General features: G+C 34.0%; 3 protein-coding genes across 3 annotated transcripts; all 3 read left to right on the forward strand.

The window, feature by feature from the left end:
• Positions 1-7,624: 7,624 nt before the first annotated feature.
• On the forward strand, positions 7,625-9,805 carry LOC139089773 (uncharacterized). Its single transcript, XM_070639377.1, has 3 exons — positions 7,625-8,270; positions 8,718-9,246; positions 9,310-9,805. The coding sequence occupies exons 1-3, from the start codon at positions 7,719-7,721 to the stop codon at positions 9,543-9,545; spliced, it is 1,317 nt and encodes a 438-aa protein (XP_070495478.1). The 5' UTR covers positions 7,625-7,718; the 3' UTR covers positions 9,546-9,805.
• A 145-nt stretch (positions 9,806-9,950) lies between these two features.
• LOC139089775 (uncharacterized) lies at positions 9,951-11,754 on the forward strand. The gene is made up of 3 exons (XM_070639379.1): positions 9,951-10,757; positions 10,814-11,342; positions 11,399-11,754. The coding sequence occupies exons 1-3, from the start codon at positions 10,206-10,208 to the stop codon at positions 11,599-11,601; spliced, it is 1,284 nt and encodes a 427-aa protein (XP_070495480.1). The 5' UTR covers positions 9,951-10,205; the 3' UTR covers positions 11,602-11,754.
• LOC139089777 (uncharacterized) lies at positions 11,713-13,614 on the forward strand. The gene is made up of 3 exons (XM_070639380.1): positions 11,713-12,410; positions 12,464-12,995; positions 13,050-13,614. The coding sequence occupies exons 1-3, from the start codon at positions 11,859-11,861 to the stop codon at positions 13,247-13,249; spliced, it is 1,284 nt and encodes a 427-aa protein (XP_070495481.1). The 5' UTR covers positions 11,713-11,858; the 3' UTR covers positions 13,250-13,614.
• Positions 13,615-16,219: the final 2,605 nt, after the last annotated feature.

The raw sequence follows: 16,219 nt of genomic DNA on the forward strand, positions 1-16,219 counted from the left end.
GTGACTAAAATATGACTTCTTTATAGAAGCTGTTGCTTAGAGGATTTCGCTTGGTTCTATTTATAAGTTATACTCTTCGTGGTGTGGGAAGAACCAGAAAATTATGACGATACCATAGTAAGTAGTCTAACCCGGGGCACATAAGGCTCCATTCGGGGTTCATTTGAAATCAGTATGAAGGTCATACCGTTAAATTCCTGGATAAGGATGCTAGAGTTCTCAATATTCTAAACTGCCAGAAGTTATCGAAAGATAGAGCTGTCTGCAGACGTTCTCTAAACTCGGAAATGGATCCCGTGTGTTCCAGCAAAGGAAGTAAAATAAAGTAAGTATAGAGACTATACGAATTAATCCTCCTAGTTTGTGTCACTCGGATAATTGCACTTCATTGACTCGTTTTTTAAACAAACAAACCCAAACTTGCCCAAATGATTCAAAAAAGTCACAAACAATCTATTCAGTTTCCACTCTAAATATTTTCATTATCACACCTTGCCATAAAAAGGAACAATTTAAGAGACCCAAAAAAGGCCGATTCCAATTTAATAGCACATTTTTATTTTCTATTTATTCTAAACTTTTTCCTTTAACTTTAACTTGAATATTTATTTTTAATTCTCCATCCTACAAGCACTACGAAGCTATTTGTGAATGAACTTCAGTTGAAAAGCTCAGTCAATAAAATAAAAAAAAAAGTTGGAACTTTTTCCTTCTGTTTATTTAAATTTAAAGAACTTAATGGTCATAAAAAAGAAGAAGAACAAACTTTTTTTTATATTTCCACATTCAATTACGTTCGGAATGGAATTTAAACAATGGAAATTCAGCATTTTTTATCGCATCCGTGAGAGAAGCTTGCGGTATTTCCTCAAAACAGAACAAAAAAGCATTTAATGGAATTCTAGGAATCTGTTCCGCTATCAATTTAACCGAACCACTGCGGTTCTATAGAGAAAAAGCTCAGTTAATAACTGACAGAACTATGCAGTGCATGTGTCGCAGTGTGACTCACTGTGTTCAACAGATGACAAATATTTTATTGATTTTTTTTTTCATCCACAACTTTTTTTTTCGCAAAGCGTGCATTTATGCAGATATTCTCACTTTTAACTCGTCTACGTCCATTTTCGCGTGTGTGGCTTTTAATGAAACTCTAATTTGATGCATCAACACCATTTGCATACGCGAATTCAAATGAATCCATTGAAAGTTCTTTTTGATGACGCATGAATAACTTAATATTCCCTGTCAAAAAGCTTTCTGTAAATGAAAATCAGACAGATGGACTTTTTGGATGATGAATTACTAGGCTTTGGACATGGAAATGAGATAAATTTTAAATTAATTTTTGCTTCTGTTGATTAAAATGTCAATGACTTTTGGGTGTCGATGCTGATTTTTTGGTAAATGGAATGCTGTGATTCGCGGACGAGCTTTTACTGCATGTGTTGGAATATTGAATATGAAGCTAAGCAGATGCTGCTTATTTCTAATTATACTCTTTATGATTGATCTGCTAAATTTCATTGTGGTCAGGCTTATTAAATTCAATAATTGAGAGATCGACATCGAATGGGAATCGCGAAATAGGATTAGATGCCTGAAATGTTGACCAACTATTAATCTACAGCAGGGAAATAATTGGTATCTGAGTTGTGTTAGTGTGTTTAATGAAAATGTAACCGAACAATCTAATGCAGTGCTGTCTCAACTTGAATGTCACGTGGCACATCTTGATTGTAACTCAAGACTTAAACCGCAAACGATATTCATTTTAATAATAATGTTTCGCAGCACACAGCTTGGACACGTTTAGACAACACAGATCTAATGATTAGCTCTACCATAAACGACGATACGTCTGAGTAGCAGCCTAATTAGCCACCCATAAACTCATATTTTCCATCAAATCCCAAATTTTCTCGAATTTTCCTATCAATTTTCAAGCATTCCATAATAATTAACTAGCTATTCCAAAATTTATATCATACACAAAAGTAAATATCTCAAATAACATCAAGCTCAACAGATTCTCTCTAAAATATTGAGCAGAGAGTGCTTTCACTAAAATATTCTCCAACTCCAACATTCCACAAATAAATCGTACAAAAATGTTCGGCTAGCCAATAAATTCTAGAGAGCTTTTCAAATACAAACAAATTCCGTGAAGCTATGCCAAGCTTAAATGGAAGAAGAATCTCTATTTGAACAAAAATAAATTCCAAATCATTATTTATTCAAGCTTGTTGTGACCGCAAATAAGGTATGAAGCTAAAAGATTCGTAATTAGTTTCCAATTAAGGTTCTTCTTTTGCTTGTTTTGTGTGTCAGGAAAAGTTTACGACTTCTTGTTCTTCCTTTCCCATGTGATCGACTGTTTAGGGATTGTAAGGAGGAATGCCGACCTGACTCTGTCCTGAAGCTGCATTTCATTGAATTCTGTCTACAGTCTACTAAATTTCAGCATGTTTCTGCATTACAGAACATCCAAACAATCCCTAACTAAAACTTTTTTCAAAATATGTCACGTCACATTGTCATGTAGTCTACAACGAGTGGAATGTCCACCGAGAATACCAAACACTTGCTATGTTATCGTATGTAAACTTTAACATAAAGTTATTGACCGATTGTCAGCATTAACACTAAAAAATAAATCAATTTTAATTAGTTTTAGTAGTTTCTTGTATCCATGACTTGTCCTGAGAGAATCCAACTTTTTCTATGTTCGGAGAGTTGTCAAAGATTTATTGGCTTTCCATTAGCTGTGCTCGAGAAAACAAGTGGAAAAAATAAATAAAATAATTCTGTTGAAAAATGCACACACAAAACAAATTTATTGATTTATTTTTAACAACTTTTATGGAACTAATAATTTGTGAGGTGGGAATTGGTCTCTTGGCTGTCGGCTGGTATGATGACTGGAAGGTTTTGGGGATTTTTAGGATGTTTTTGAGTGATTTTTGGGAGTTTTAGTTCTTAAGTGACTTGATAGTGGTACATATGGACAATATGGATGCAAAATATTCCTTGGGCTTCAGGGGACAATTTCTCTGGTCTTATTAGGGTATGGTAAGGCACGGTTTGGTTCAGGTACAATACTGGTGTAGCATTGGTACGGTATGGTTTGCTATTCCAGGTGTAATATTGTATCATACCAGAGGTGCATCTATAACGAACCCTACCGTTCAGTACCTTACCTTACCATATCGTCCCTTGTGTGCCGTATCCGAGAAGTCAGTCCGATGTTCATGTGAGCTAGATAAGCTGGAAAAACAAGATAGTCAGTCCATAGCACCTTAATGAAAAACTCTTTAATTTCCAGGATTAGTAACGAGGCTTTCTGCATATGCTGCTCTGACTAAAACATCCATTTACTTAATTTTACATGGCAAGTCATCCAAACTTTAATATTTTTTTATATGTAAAATCCGCTGCACTTTTGGTACTATCGCACATGTCAATCAAGTCAGCGAATATTCATTTAGAAAGTGAAGCATATAAAATTGATTTTCAGTTTTCTGACACATCAATTAATCTGCATTGAATTGATGAAGATAAAATAATGTTGTACATCCAGCAGGAAAAAAAGTTTATTTTTCCATTAGTGTCAAAATGGAATCAATAAAGACTTATTTGATAGCCAAATTTAAATTAAAATGAAAATTGAAATTTTCCATGAAAGATAATGATCAGCTTACGTCATGTGGAGGGAATGCATTTGTGATTGTTTGTATGGAAATTTGTAATAGAATTGTATAGACTATAGGCATTATTAGTAAAATTACATTACAATCATATTAGCTCATTACCATAACCTCATTATGTCCCATTAACATTATTCATTCTTCTTTGAAATTTAACTATGCAATTATGGTTGTGGCATATCCAGATAAAACAAAAAACACAAAAGTTTTTAATTAATGCACTTAAAATGTCACTTAAGGATTTAAGTTGTGGACAGCGAGAAGCTTAAAACTACTTCCAAACAAAACTTGAAAATGAGATAAAAATTTACCTTTTTTTCATGAATTTTTCTTGTGAATTCATAAAACCGTGAAACTTTCTTTTCCCGTCACAAAAGAATAAGAAGGAACAAAACTTTGCGACATTAAAAAGTGCTTCTTAAACTGACCTCTTTTCTACAACCTGTTTAAAAACAAAACTTTGTCAAGTGCTATGAGAAATGGATATATGTAGAAGAAAAAAGGGGTTGGAGTTTTTAAAGTGAGGATGAATGTGACGCATCTTGACCATTGACTTTAATTTGCTTAAAGATGTTACTGGAATGGATGAATTTTGAGTCAGGTGTTCATTTTTAAATCATTAATGCAAATCAAGTGCTGCACAATCCGGTAAATTGCTTTTTTTGTCGTAAAAACGGCTCAAAATCAGTTGAATATGTGCTGTAAGTTCAACTTTGCATCTTTCCATTAATACAGCAATGTAGCCTAGCGTTTGCTTGGGCGCCAACACAACGTGCCGCTCGGGAGGGATTTGAAGTCAGGAACATAAAATGTTCGTTTTGACGGCTCATTTCGCAAAAATGGACAAAAATGTGATATTGGTGCCGATTCGTTACAGATTGCAAGCCAAAGTCAGCTTTGAACTGACCTAATGCTGATCTATGTACTGGAATATTTCGAAATATCAAGCCTCAATCGCCCCTATTCAATTTATATCATAAAGTTGGTTCAACTTTTAAAATCCAAATGTAACGATTCCCAACATTCAGTAAACCCCGACAAACCAAGAACAGCAGCATCCCCATCACAACAAAACCTTGCATCCATGTAAAAAAAATAAGCTGCATCACAAAAAATACATCTCAACATAGAATCATATTGCTTTCATAGAACATGAAAAAGATATGAGAAAAAATAAGAAAGAAGAACTGCAAGCATAAATATTCAAGAAGTAGCACTTTACATATTTAAGTAGCAGTGGAATTTCTCTCACCGGTAGAAAAGAGAATCGACACGAAAAAAATTTTCACAGCGGTAACGTGAATAATAAAAAGAAGGAGGTAAAGTGCATAGCAAAAGTTTTTTTTTGCTTCCTTCTTTTTTTCGCTCAATTTATCAAATCCGAGTTTTTTTGTGGATTGAAAGGAGGAAGTTTATGATTTTTTTTCGGGTGTCAGTTTAAGTCTGTAATTGACTAGATTGTCTAATACCAAGATCAGAAAGTCTTAAATACCTAAAAGCGGTTTCTTCGTCTGTTAGGGGATGTAACAGAGCCGCCCAAGGATGTTTCCTTGTATATGGATACACATTATGTCCCAAAAACCTCAACAATGCCCTCAATACTGCGCCAGACACCCAAATCAAGCTAGTGTAATTAGTACGATGAAATGGAAAAGAGCTTCAAAAATTAGACATGACCTGGGATTGAACCCAGGACTTTTGGTACGTAAGGCCAACTCTCTACCATTTAGGCCACTGATACCATTTCATCGGTACAAACCATGAGACAAGTCCAGCAATAGATTCCAGTAAGTAAGTAAGTAAGTAAGTAAGTAGCAGTATCAGCTTCATATTCCCTAGCTCTTCACAAGTAAATATCCCCAACTTTTCATCAATATTTCTTGCTCATAGCACTCCTTCAATCTTTATGACTAGTCAGTAATACTAAGTGTAAGCTTTCTTGATGTATCTTTTTCTTCATTGTCAAAAATATACGAAGAAGATGAAGACACAGAAGAGAACAGGAAAAAGTTTCAATTGAATTTTAATATCTGAAATTCAACGCTACTTTATGATTCATCCTGGGTCATGATTCAAAACTTCAAGAGTTCATGTTTCATGTTACACTTAAGTGTATCAGACGTCTGCAAAGAATTTATTCATTCTATCTTTGTTTGCCCTGCTTTTTTTATGATATTGTTCCATCTCTTTTTCGGTGCTTAAAAGAATCAAGTGAAATTTTATCTCGAGTTTAGAGATTTATTTATAGAAGCAATTTTGTATCATTTAGAAACGACCTTGGTACCCAATCAATTTTTATATTAGATGTTTTTAGTCTGAATTTAAGTTCGCTATGCTATTTTTAATTTTGAGTGGATTTAAACGATTCCAGTATTTTGTGCTTGATATTGAGGAGGATAAGAATGTTTTAAATTTAATTTGCAAGCTTTTAATGGAATTCAAGGAATACTTTTGTAAGTTCAGTAAATGACAAAGAGATGAAATGTTGGAGAATTAAATAGGAATGTAGGAAGGTTGGAATCAGACTTGACTCTTTAGTTGACTTCTCAACAGTCGTATTAATCCATTGTGGTTTAAGATTTTTTCTGGATAGCTCTCAGAAACCAAATGTTGTACGTGAAAAATCTATGCTGATCTGTTCAGAATACATTACAGAAGTAATTGAAAAATCAATAAACATGCTTCATTTGAATCTATTCTGAAATGTAATTTAGGCATATATAATAATCAGCAATGCACAACCTGTGTATCGCAGTAAACGGTAGAGTGATGAAAAATCTCATGTGTGCCGCGAACATCATGGATCACAACTGATCTGTACGACCAGCAAAATAAGTAAATGAGTAAGTCCTGCGAACAAAAGACTCTAAGGCTGAGGAGTACCGTGACATACAGAAGTTTATCCACCACTGTTAAAATTGAACATTGGACTACCGAATGTATTTTAAATGAATGAAAAAATTTGTTACACCAATAAATTAAATTGTTGGAACTGAAATATTTTTCCATACAAACAATTCAATTATTTACGGTTGTATGATCATTACGATGCTCATTTTTTGTGTATTATGATTTTTTTTGAAGTATAGTCTTAAAACTTCTTCAAGTTCGGGACGCTATAGCGTCCTTTGCAACACATCCAATCCAAGAATTCTTCGGTTTTCCTCAAAGACAACAATATGTGATTAACAAAATTATATAACTGTTAATTTCACAATAATATAGAAATCGGCACCAGAATCGAACCTGATAAAATATCTCCATATACGTATTCCAAGAAATAACAGATACGAAAATTGGATGCCTTGGCTTTTTATTCTTATCAACTTTTGAATTATGAGTAAATATGTACACACTCTACACACTCGTTTCTCTTTGTTTATCTCGAGAGAATGTGAGAACAAAAAAAAAATATACTCAAATAAATAATCAAATGCACAATGATTCTTTTTTCTCACACTTGCATTTTTGGATGTCATGCAATGAAGGTTCATTTTGTCTATTTCATAATGTTGGGAATTTCGAGAGTTTCATCCTTCCACTAGCTCTACTTTCACTATTTTATAGTTTAGTAACAAGTCCATAGAATCCATAGAAAAGCTTTGAAAAGAAATAAAATCTGGTGTAGCAGCAGTGTCATCCTAACATTAGAACCGTTCTTCACCCAATCCAGTTTCACATTTGACACTAACCTAGTGCCAAGCTTCTTTCCTCTTGAGATTCTTAGATAACGACATGCCTATGAATCAAACGAAAAATGCGTCTATTCTTAATCTTTGATACATTCTTACTTCTAGCCAAATAATCAGCATGTTGTGACGACCTTGAAAAATAATTATCTATAATATTTTTGAGAGACTTCTATTCAGTATAAAAATGAAAATTTTAAACTTAAATTCTCTCAGTTTACATTCGTCAGTCACAGATTCTAACTCGTTACTCTCCTCATTTAATATTAAATTGCCTAGCATTATTAAGTATCTAACAGTCATTAATTAAAAGTTTATAAATATGTCAGTATCGCGTGACGATCAATCGGATGCATTCCTAAACAGTGATACACTTGGCGATGAGTTTTTCAGTTCTATTGTCGAACGTAAATTGAACATACCAAGAGATAGCTTTAAAATTCGTTTGGTTTTGTTATCTCCAGCAATTGGAAAGAATGAAAATTTTGTATCAGTCGTTTATCGTGCAAAGATTAAAATTGAAGTGCTAGAGTCGCACGAGCGAAAATGTGTCGATGTGATTATGAAGGCTTTATTGTCAACACTTGAGGAATTTAAAAAGTTTAGTGTTTTCCCACGCGAGCGATTCCTATACGAAGATATAATCAAGAGTTTTGAGAAAATATGGCTTGAGAGAACCAAGGAAGTAGTTCAATTTGGACCGGCATGTATCAAAGTTGAAACAGATCCATATGAAATTATAGTTATGGATGATTTGAAGGCATGTGGATACCAAATGTTAGACAGAAAAGTTGGATTGAACGCAGCACAGACAAAACTTGCTCTCACTAAGCTTGCCAAGTTCCATGCCGCCAGTGCTGTGAGATATCAAAAGGTGAGTAAATTTTGATTCCTCTCACTTGCTTATGCTCATTGAGATTGATGAGAACTAATTGAGTTTATGTTTGTTTTCGTTAATGGAACTAAATTCGATGATAGTGATCTAATCTTCGCGACACTCTAAATTGAGCCTTATATGGGCATTCATAGAAGGAACTTAGAAATTGGTTGATATGAATTTTGACATTTTTTCATGATAATTATTTGTCAACAAGCTACTAGGTAGTCTTTATTAATCCATATTGACTAGAACAGTGTTGTACAACCTTTTTTATGCCATGTCATCTTGGTGTAAGTCTTAACCTAAACTGCACTAACATACGGTTCATGCCATTTCCAAAAATGGTTCACGTCACAAAGGTTGTCCATTTCTGGACTGAATTATTGATTTAAAGACATTATCACTTCATTCCAACCTTAAATTTCAATATTCTAATTTCAGGATGGAGTCATACAAGATTTTCTAGACAGAAGTGTCTCAATGGTACCTGAAATGTTAGCAGAGGATTCACCATTTGGAAAGAGCTTTTTGTCAATTTACAAAGGATTTCTAGAATCTGTTCGGTCGTATGGAGATTGCGATTTTTATGCTGATAAGATTGCCAAATGGGATCATACACATTTGCTAAATTCATGGATTAGTGTTGCAAAGCCTATGAGATGTGGATTAAATGTGTTGGCACATGGAGATTTCTGGCTGAACAATATGATGTTTAAGTCGAATGAGTCTAATGAACCAGAAGATGTCTTGATGCTTGATTTTCAAGGATCGTCATGGGCTGGTCCTGGTCTGGATTTGCATTATTTCATCACATCTTCTGTACACGATGATGTCAAAATCACATGCTATGATGAATTTATTAGACATTATTATGATCAATTTACTGAATCATTGGTGCAGTTGAAGTACAATCAGCATATCCCATCATTGGATGAACTTTATGACGACCTGACAGACAAAGCTAGAATGGGTAATTTATTGACAATGCTTAATATAAAGTATTTTTTTAAAAGTATTATGTTTAATCCTACAGCTGCTGGATCAATACTTATTATCATGTTTGTCACCAAATACGATTGTGCTGAGGAGATAAACATGGAAGACTTCTTTACAAGCGACAAGAAAGACAAGGAATTTTTCGACAGAATCTACTGCAATGAGAACTACAAGAAGGCTCTAAAATCATGGCTTCCATTTATGGATGAACGAGGATATTTGGATTCTATGTTACCTGATGATCAGAACAAGAATTTGGCAAATGGAAATTGATAGGTGGACAAGTATGCTTACCAGATCGGCACACTCTTACCGAATTATGTAGCCTACCAATTGGGTATCTATAGATTTGTGCCATTTGAATCATCACCACCATTGTATGATCAAGTGCTTTAGTTCAAATTTTAAGAATAATATGATACAGCTTTTAAAATTATACAAAAGGATAGCTTAGTTTAGATAGACCAAAATTGATATTTATGTTCACCTTTTGCCATAAGATCAATAAATTTTGTACAAACATGACTAAGTAATATTTATTTTGTTTTTCTATAGGATACCTTGACTGCATTTTTCAGGATCTGTAGATTTTCGGATTTAGATCTTGAGTAGCTTGACTTCCACTCCTCATAAACATCAATTGACAAAAATCATCAAATTTCAATCCAACACTCAAGAACCATTTGATTTATAACTGATCAAGTTCTGGAGTTACTCACATCATTCTATCACCTGCTTTGGATTTCCTCAGAGCCTCCTTTGTCGCATCAAGTTTCTCTCGCAAATAAATCAAAAACTCCAATAATGAACTGCAATATAAGCCCAATCATGAACAATTTTTCAGTCAGTTTACATCTATCAGCCTATAATACCAGAAGTCAGGTATTATTGTTTGCATTTCTGCTGTTAATTAATTGGACAAACTGAAATTAAATGTCTGAGTCTCGTGAGCAGCAATTGAAAGAATTTTTCAGTGGTGAAATAATTGACGATGAGTTTTTCAATTCCATCATCGAGAAGAAGTTGAATGTGACCAGAGAAAGTTTTAGGATTAATCATGTCATGCTGACATCGGTGACAAATAAGAACGATAATTACATGTCAAATGTCTTTCAATCAAGAATTAAAATTTCACTTCTTATGACAAATGAGTCAATGACTTTAAGCATCGTCCTCAAAATTCTACTTCCAATATTTGAGGAATTTAAAAAGTTTGATGTTTTTGCTAGAGAATGCTTTATGTATGAAGACATGATTCCAAGTTTTGAGAAAATTTGGCTTGACAAAGGCAATGAAGTTGTTGAGTTTGCTCCAAAGTGCCTTAAAAGTGAGGAAAGTCCATTCGAAATTATTGTATTGGATGATTTGAAAGCAAATGGATATGAGATGATGGACAGAAAGGTTGGATTGACAACAGCTCAAACAAAGCTTGCATTAACTAAACTAGCTAAGTTTCATGCTGCTAGTGCTGTTAGGTATCAAAAGGTAAGAATTTAGTGCTAATATTAGATCATCTTTTGATTGTTCAACTTTACCTCCAGGACGGAACAGTTCAAAACTTCCTCGATCGCAAATTGTCAGTGACACCTGAAAATAAAAGCAACATCAATCAATTTGCAAAGCGATGGATAGCTGATTACCATGGATTTCTTGAATGCTTGAGGAAATATGATGACTGCAAATATTACGTTGACAAAATCGCCGAATGGAATCAACAGAAGCTTTCAAGGCACTCACTAGTTGTTGTCAATCCAATGAAATGTGGAATTGTTGTGCTGACCCATGGAGATTATTGGCTGAATAATCTAATGTTCAAGTTCAATGATTCAAATGAACCTGAAGATGTTCAGATACTGGATTTTCAGTCATCGAGCTGGGGAACTCCATCACTCGATTTGCATTACTTCTTGTTATCTTCTGTCCAAGATGACATCAAGGTTGAATATTATGATGAGTTCATTGAGCACTATCATGATGAATTTAAAGGATCATTGAAGAAATTAGGATATAGTCAGTACGTTCCCTCATTGGATGACCTGTATGAGGATATGCTGGATAAATCAGAAATGGGTTTGTATTGATTAGAAGTGACTTGTTACATGCAATTTATAAGTTTTAATCTCTAGTTGCAGTCTCACTACTTTTCATCTTGTTCATTACAAAGTATGAGTCAGAACAAGAGATCAACATGGAGCATGTCATAGCTGATTATGAGAAAGATCGAGAATTCTACACTAGAATTTATGGAAATGAAAGCTATAAGAAGGCACTGAAGTTGTGGCTGCCTTTCCTAGACGAACGTGGATACTTGGATGCTTTGATGGGTTGACATGAGATTTTATACAGAATAATGTTAAGATATTGGGGATTCGAACCACTCCTATGTGCCATTCGATCCTTAAAGTCTACAGAATTTCATGTCGACTGTAACTTAATACAGCATATCATAAAATAATAAAGTTTTCCTATATAACTCCAAGAACTTAAAGAGTTTCTCTCAGATTACATTCAGCAGTCAACGATTCCACACCTCAAATATCTACAAAAAATTATTTAGCAGTTCTTCGTAAACAAAACTAGTCAAACATGCTGATTTCACGTGACGTACAATCTGAGAATTTCCTTGAAAGTGATGTAGTAAACGACGATTTCTTCTATTCCATTGTGGAACGTAAACTGAACATAACAAGAGATCAATTTAAAGTTCGTTTAGTGTTGTTGGTGCCGGCAGTTGCGAAGACTGATAGTTACATGTCAAATGTATATCGGGTCAAGATTAAAGTTGAAATTTTGGACACAAAGGAACGACTGAATGTTGATGTTGTTTTGAAAGTTTTGCTGGCCATTTATGAAATTTTCGGGAAGTTTGGGATTTTTGAAAGGGAATGTCTCTTGTATGAGGATGTGATTTTGAGTTTAGAGAAGATTTGGCTTGAAAAAGCAGGTGAAGTCATTCAATTTGCACCAAAGTGTTTGAAAATTGAGTCAAATCCATATGAAATCATTGTATTGGATGATTTGAAAGTGAATGGATATGAGATGATGGACAGGAAAATTGGATTGACTGCAGGTCAAACTAAGCTTGCATTGACAAAACTAGCTAAGTTTCATGCAGCTAGTGCTGTTAGGTATCAAAAGGTAAGTGCTAAAATTTCCTAAATATTCCAAAAAATTAAGTTCCAAACTTTCAGGACGGGATACTTCAAGATTGTCTAGAAAGGATGAAATCAATCACACCTGAGATGAAACGACCTGAAAGAGAAAAGTTAGGAATAACTTTAATGCAGCTATATCAAGCTCTTATTGATTATTTGAGAAAATATGGAGATTGTGATGAATATGCTGACAAAATTTTATGCTGGAATAAGGATAAGATTTTACATAACTGGATTCGAGTAGTAGAACCAATGAAATGTGGAATGGTTGTGCTTACCCATGGAGATTACTGGCTTAACAATCTAATGTTCAAGAGCAACGATTCAAATGAACCTGAAGATGTTCAAATGCTGGATTTCCAGTCATCTTATTGGGGAACTCCGTCACTTGATTTGCATTATTTCTTGATATCTTCTGTGCATGATGACATCAAGGTTGAATATTATGATGAATTCATTGAGCATTATCATGATGAATTTGAAGGATCTTTGATGAAACTAGGGTATGATCAATACATTCCTACTCTAGATGACTTGTACGAGGATTTGCTGGATAAATCAGAAATGGGTAACAAATAATTGATTACTAAATTTTGAAAATTCTTTAAAATTTCCTTTACAGTTGCCATGTCGATGCTATATGTCCTAATTTCGGCAAAATATGAATCCAATCAGGAGTACGATCTTGATTATCTGACACTAGACGTTGAAAAAGATCCAGAATTTTTCGAACGAACATTTGGGAATGAAACTTACAAGAAAGCAGTTACAGCATGGCTTCCATTGTTTAATGAGCGGGGATATTTGGATAGAATGTTGTAGAACTTCCCTAGCAGGATCCTAGCAACTATATTGTGCCTCTCGGGAACATCAATCCAATTTCAATTAAATTTCCTACATAAAATCTAAAATTCTATTTCCATGTCCAATAAAAAAAAGTGTACAGCACAATAAGAATTTATATTCAATTTTATATTTTAAATCGCCTGCGGTGACCACACAGGATACAAAAAAGTAGAAAATAAATAAAATGAAGTCATAATCTTCCTTGTCCTGCAATAAAATCAAAATGTTATTTTTGGATATTTATTTGGTGCTGAAAAATCATTGTATGCACATGATAGATAATAAAAAGGCAAGCATATAAATGTCTGTTTCAGATGATATGACAAACAATAAAGGGTGGATCAAGTTGGTTTTAAAATTTCTCATATTTTATTGAATTGAGAGAAAAAATTTCAGGTAATAAATTTAAATAGACTAGTCTTTACTTTAAAGCACTTATTCCTTATTCTCCACAGCATTCCTCAACAGCAGGACTTTTGAATTATAAATGAGCATAAAGTAGTTGAATGTGCTTATGCACATGGGAAAATAATTTCTTCTCTTTTATCCGCAATATTCATACCATCATTCGATTTACTTCATCTTTCACATCTCTACCGTCTCACACTCTCTCTCTCACTCTCTCCCACTCACTCGTTCGGCTCATGAATTTCGAATAAAAAATTTATGATATTCTTATAAATGTTCTCTTCCTCTTTCACTACTTCACGTATGCTGCTCATTCTACATTCACCATATAAAGTATTATGGGATGCGACAACATTTATATACATACAGATCGGTTCCATTTGGATTGTTTTGTCAGATTCTCAACAATTTAAGGTGGGATGTGCTTTAAATAGCTCAAGGTTGAATTTTGTTTGAAGACTATGGGGTCGTACAGCTTTTAAGTAACGCAAAAAATCCGCATTTTGACTTTTCCCACCCTTAGGTCGATACATGAGTGAACGGTCCTTAAGGTGCTAGATGCTAGATGATGATTAGAGAATTCAGTGCTTCTTAAACTATGCTTTGCGCCACATTGTGCAGGAAATTCTCGATTTTCCTCTAGGTAAAGTTACTGCAAAGACTTAATGGAAGGATGAGACAGGATTAAATACAATTGAAATTGGCATGCAAAAGGCATCAATAAAGCTAGTTTCAGGCGACATCTGAGAGAGACCATGGATCACAATTGATCGGTACAGCCAGCGAAGTAAGTAAGTAAGACTTCTGCTGCATTTTACTGTTACTTTATGACAGTAACAATTCTAAGGGAAATCTTCTGTCTTTCCGTTTTTTATGATTTTCAATGTCGCATGAATTGCCACTTAAACATTGTCATACGACGAGCTTCTCTTTTTCCTCTCTTTTCATGTCATTCTCGTTAGATTAGATGAAAAATTGTATAATCGATCGATGTTTTGAAAATTAATGTTGATACATTTCGCGCCATAATTCAATACACATACACATTGTAAAGTACTTTGAGAGGATGATGGCAGAAGTGATTGAGTCTATCTGTAAAACATATGCTGGATGTAAAAAAAACATGAATGAAACATATTTATAAAATCGCTTTTTATCGTCACGTCTTTTTATTTCTGTTCGTTGCATTTATGGATCCTGGTGTATCTACTTTGCTACTGCTGCTTTCAATCTACAACCTTTTTATATTTTCGAGACTGAATTTTTTTGAAAATTTGATATTAGCAATAGAGTGGAAAGTTTATTTCCAGGTTTTTCTTTTTCGTGTAATTGGAAACAATCTACGAATAACAGAATCGAGCATTTTTCCTTTTATGCTGCAATTTCTTTCATATTATTAGACGATATGGGAAAAGTAAAATAAATTGGATTGTTGCATTTAAAATTGTAATTTGGTCTTCTTTATAAGAACAACTTTTTGAAGATGATTGTATTAATATTGCAGACTAAAATGCAATCAAACTGAAGTTCTGTAATAATGAATTCTGTGGAAGTTTTTTTTTTTGAAATGGAAATAAAGTTTGTTAAGGTTGTCATATTTTATTTTAGATCTGAAGCAATACTGTTCATTAATATTGGAATTGAGTGAGTTGAAATGTGAGTTTGGAGTTTTATGAACTGTACCTCGAACTATACTGAACTTTATACTAGCCGAGTATCACAATATAGTTGCTTGAGCACAGCTGTCTCATCAAGTTTATGTCAAGGGGTAAGTCAAGAAAGCACACGGCGTAGAAATGTTTGAAAATCTGGCTTCAGGCAAGCGTGACTCTAGTCTGGGACCATATTTCACTGAGTCTGCTCTGAGGTCAGCGTTAAGCTAGTATGAATCTATGTTTTCACCGATTTATACGCCATGTGTTTTCCAGGAAGATGCCTAGACGACAACTTGACGGCTGTTGCCGACCCAATTTTATGGTAAATATTCAAATGTGTTGCATCGTGCTGTTCAGGCAGTAAACTAAACACTTTACAACTCCTGCAATTTTTCTCACCTTCCGGATAACACATCTACATCATGTTCTATCCCTAAAACAAGCTTTACCATAAAATATAAAATTTTCACAGGACTCTTGCCAAAAACCCTTTCATCCCTTTAATTTTTCACATGATTTTCAACTGTATGTCCAGTTCTTGTAATTTTTCATCTTAAATTCCCTTAGCGAGCATAAAGATTCAATTGTTAAGATCGAAGAAAAGGCACACAATGTAATATGAAATCCCCTTTTTTACGCTACATTTCATTCACGTTCTTACAGCACAACTGACCATATTTAGTTTGATATAATATCAAATCGAGTAAGTAAGCGATCTGAGGAAGTGAGAAAGAGAATGGCAAAGGGTGAAAAAAAAACTAGATACAATATAATCTGAGCATGTTCTTGCATGGCTGTGTGATCTGTTATGTGTGAGTATATATTGTACGTGATGTTCAATAAATGAATGTGTTTTTTTAAATATCAATATCTCATGTGCTCG

The sequence above is a fragment of the Chironomus tepperi genome, unplaced genomic scaffold (genome assembly GCF_022539635.2).
Source record: "Chironomus tepperi strain 1889 unplaced genomic scaffold, CSIRO-AGI_Ctep_v1 contig_196, whole genome shotgun sequence".
Classification (NCBI taxonomy): domain Eukaryota; kingdom Metazoa; phylum Arthropoda; class Insecta; order Diptera; family Chironomidae; genus Chironomus; species Chironomus tepperi.

Coding starts and splice junctions, on each gene's coding strand:
- LOC139089775 (XM_070639379.1), top strand. CDS start 10,206: ATGTCTGAGTCTCGTGAGCAGCAATTGAAAGAATTTTTCAGTGGTGAA. Junction 10,758..10,813: donor GTGCTGTTAGGTATCAAAAG/GTAAGAATTTAG, acceptor CTTTACCTCCAG/GACGGAACAGTTCAAAACTT. Junction 11,343..11,398: donor GCTGGATAAATCAGAAATGG/GTTTGTATTGAT, acceptor TTTAATCTCTAG/TTGCAGTCTCACTACTTTTC.
- LOC139089773 (XM_070639377.1), top strand. CDS start 7,719: ATGTCAGTATCGCGTGACGATCAATCGGATGCATTCCTAAACAGTGAT. Junction 8,271..8,717: donor GTGCTGTGAGATATCAAAAG/GTGAGTAAATTT, acceptor TTCTAATTTCAG/GATGGAGTCATACAAGATTT. Junction 9,247..9,309: donor GACAGACAAAGCTAGAATGG/GTAATTTATTGA, acceptor TTAATCCTACAG/CTGCTGGATCAATACTTATT.
- LOC139089777 (XM_070639380.1), top strand. CDS start 11,859: ATGCTGATTTCACGTGACGTACAATCTGAGAATTTCCTTGAAAGTGAT. Junction 12,411..12,463: donor GTGCTGTTAGGTATCAAAAG/GTAAGTGCTAAA, acceptor CCAAACTTTCAG/GACGGGATACTTCAAGATTG. Junction 12,996..13,049: donor GCTGGATAAATCAGAAATGG/GTAACAAATAAT, acceptor TTTCCTTTACAG/TTGCCATGTCGATGCTATAT.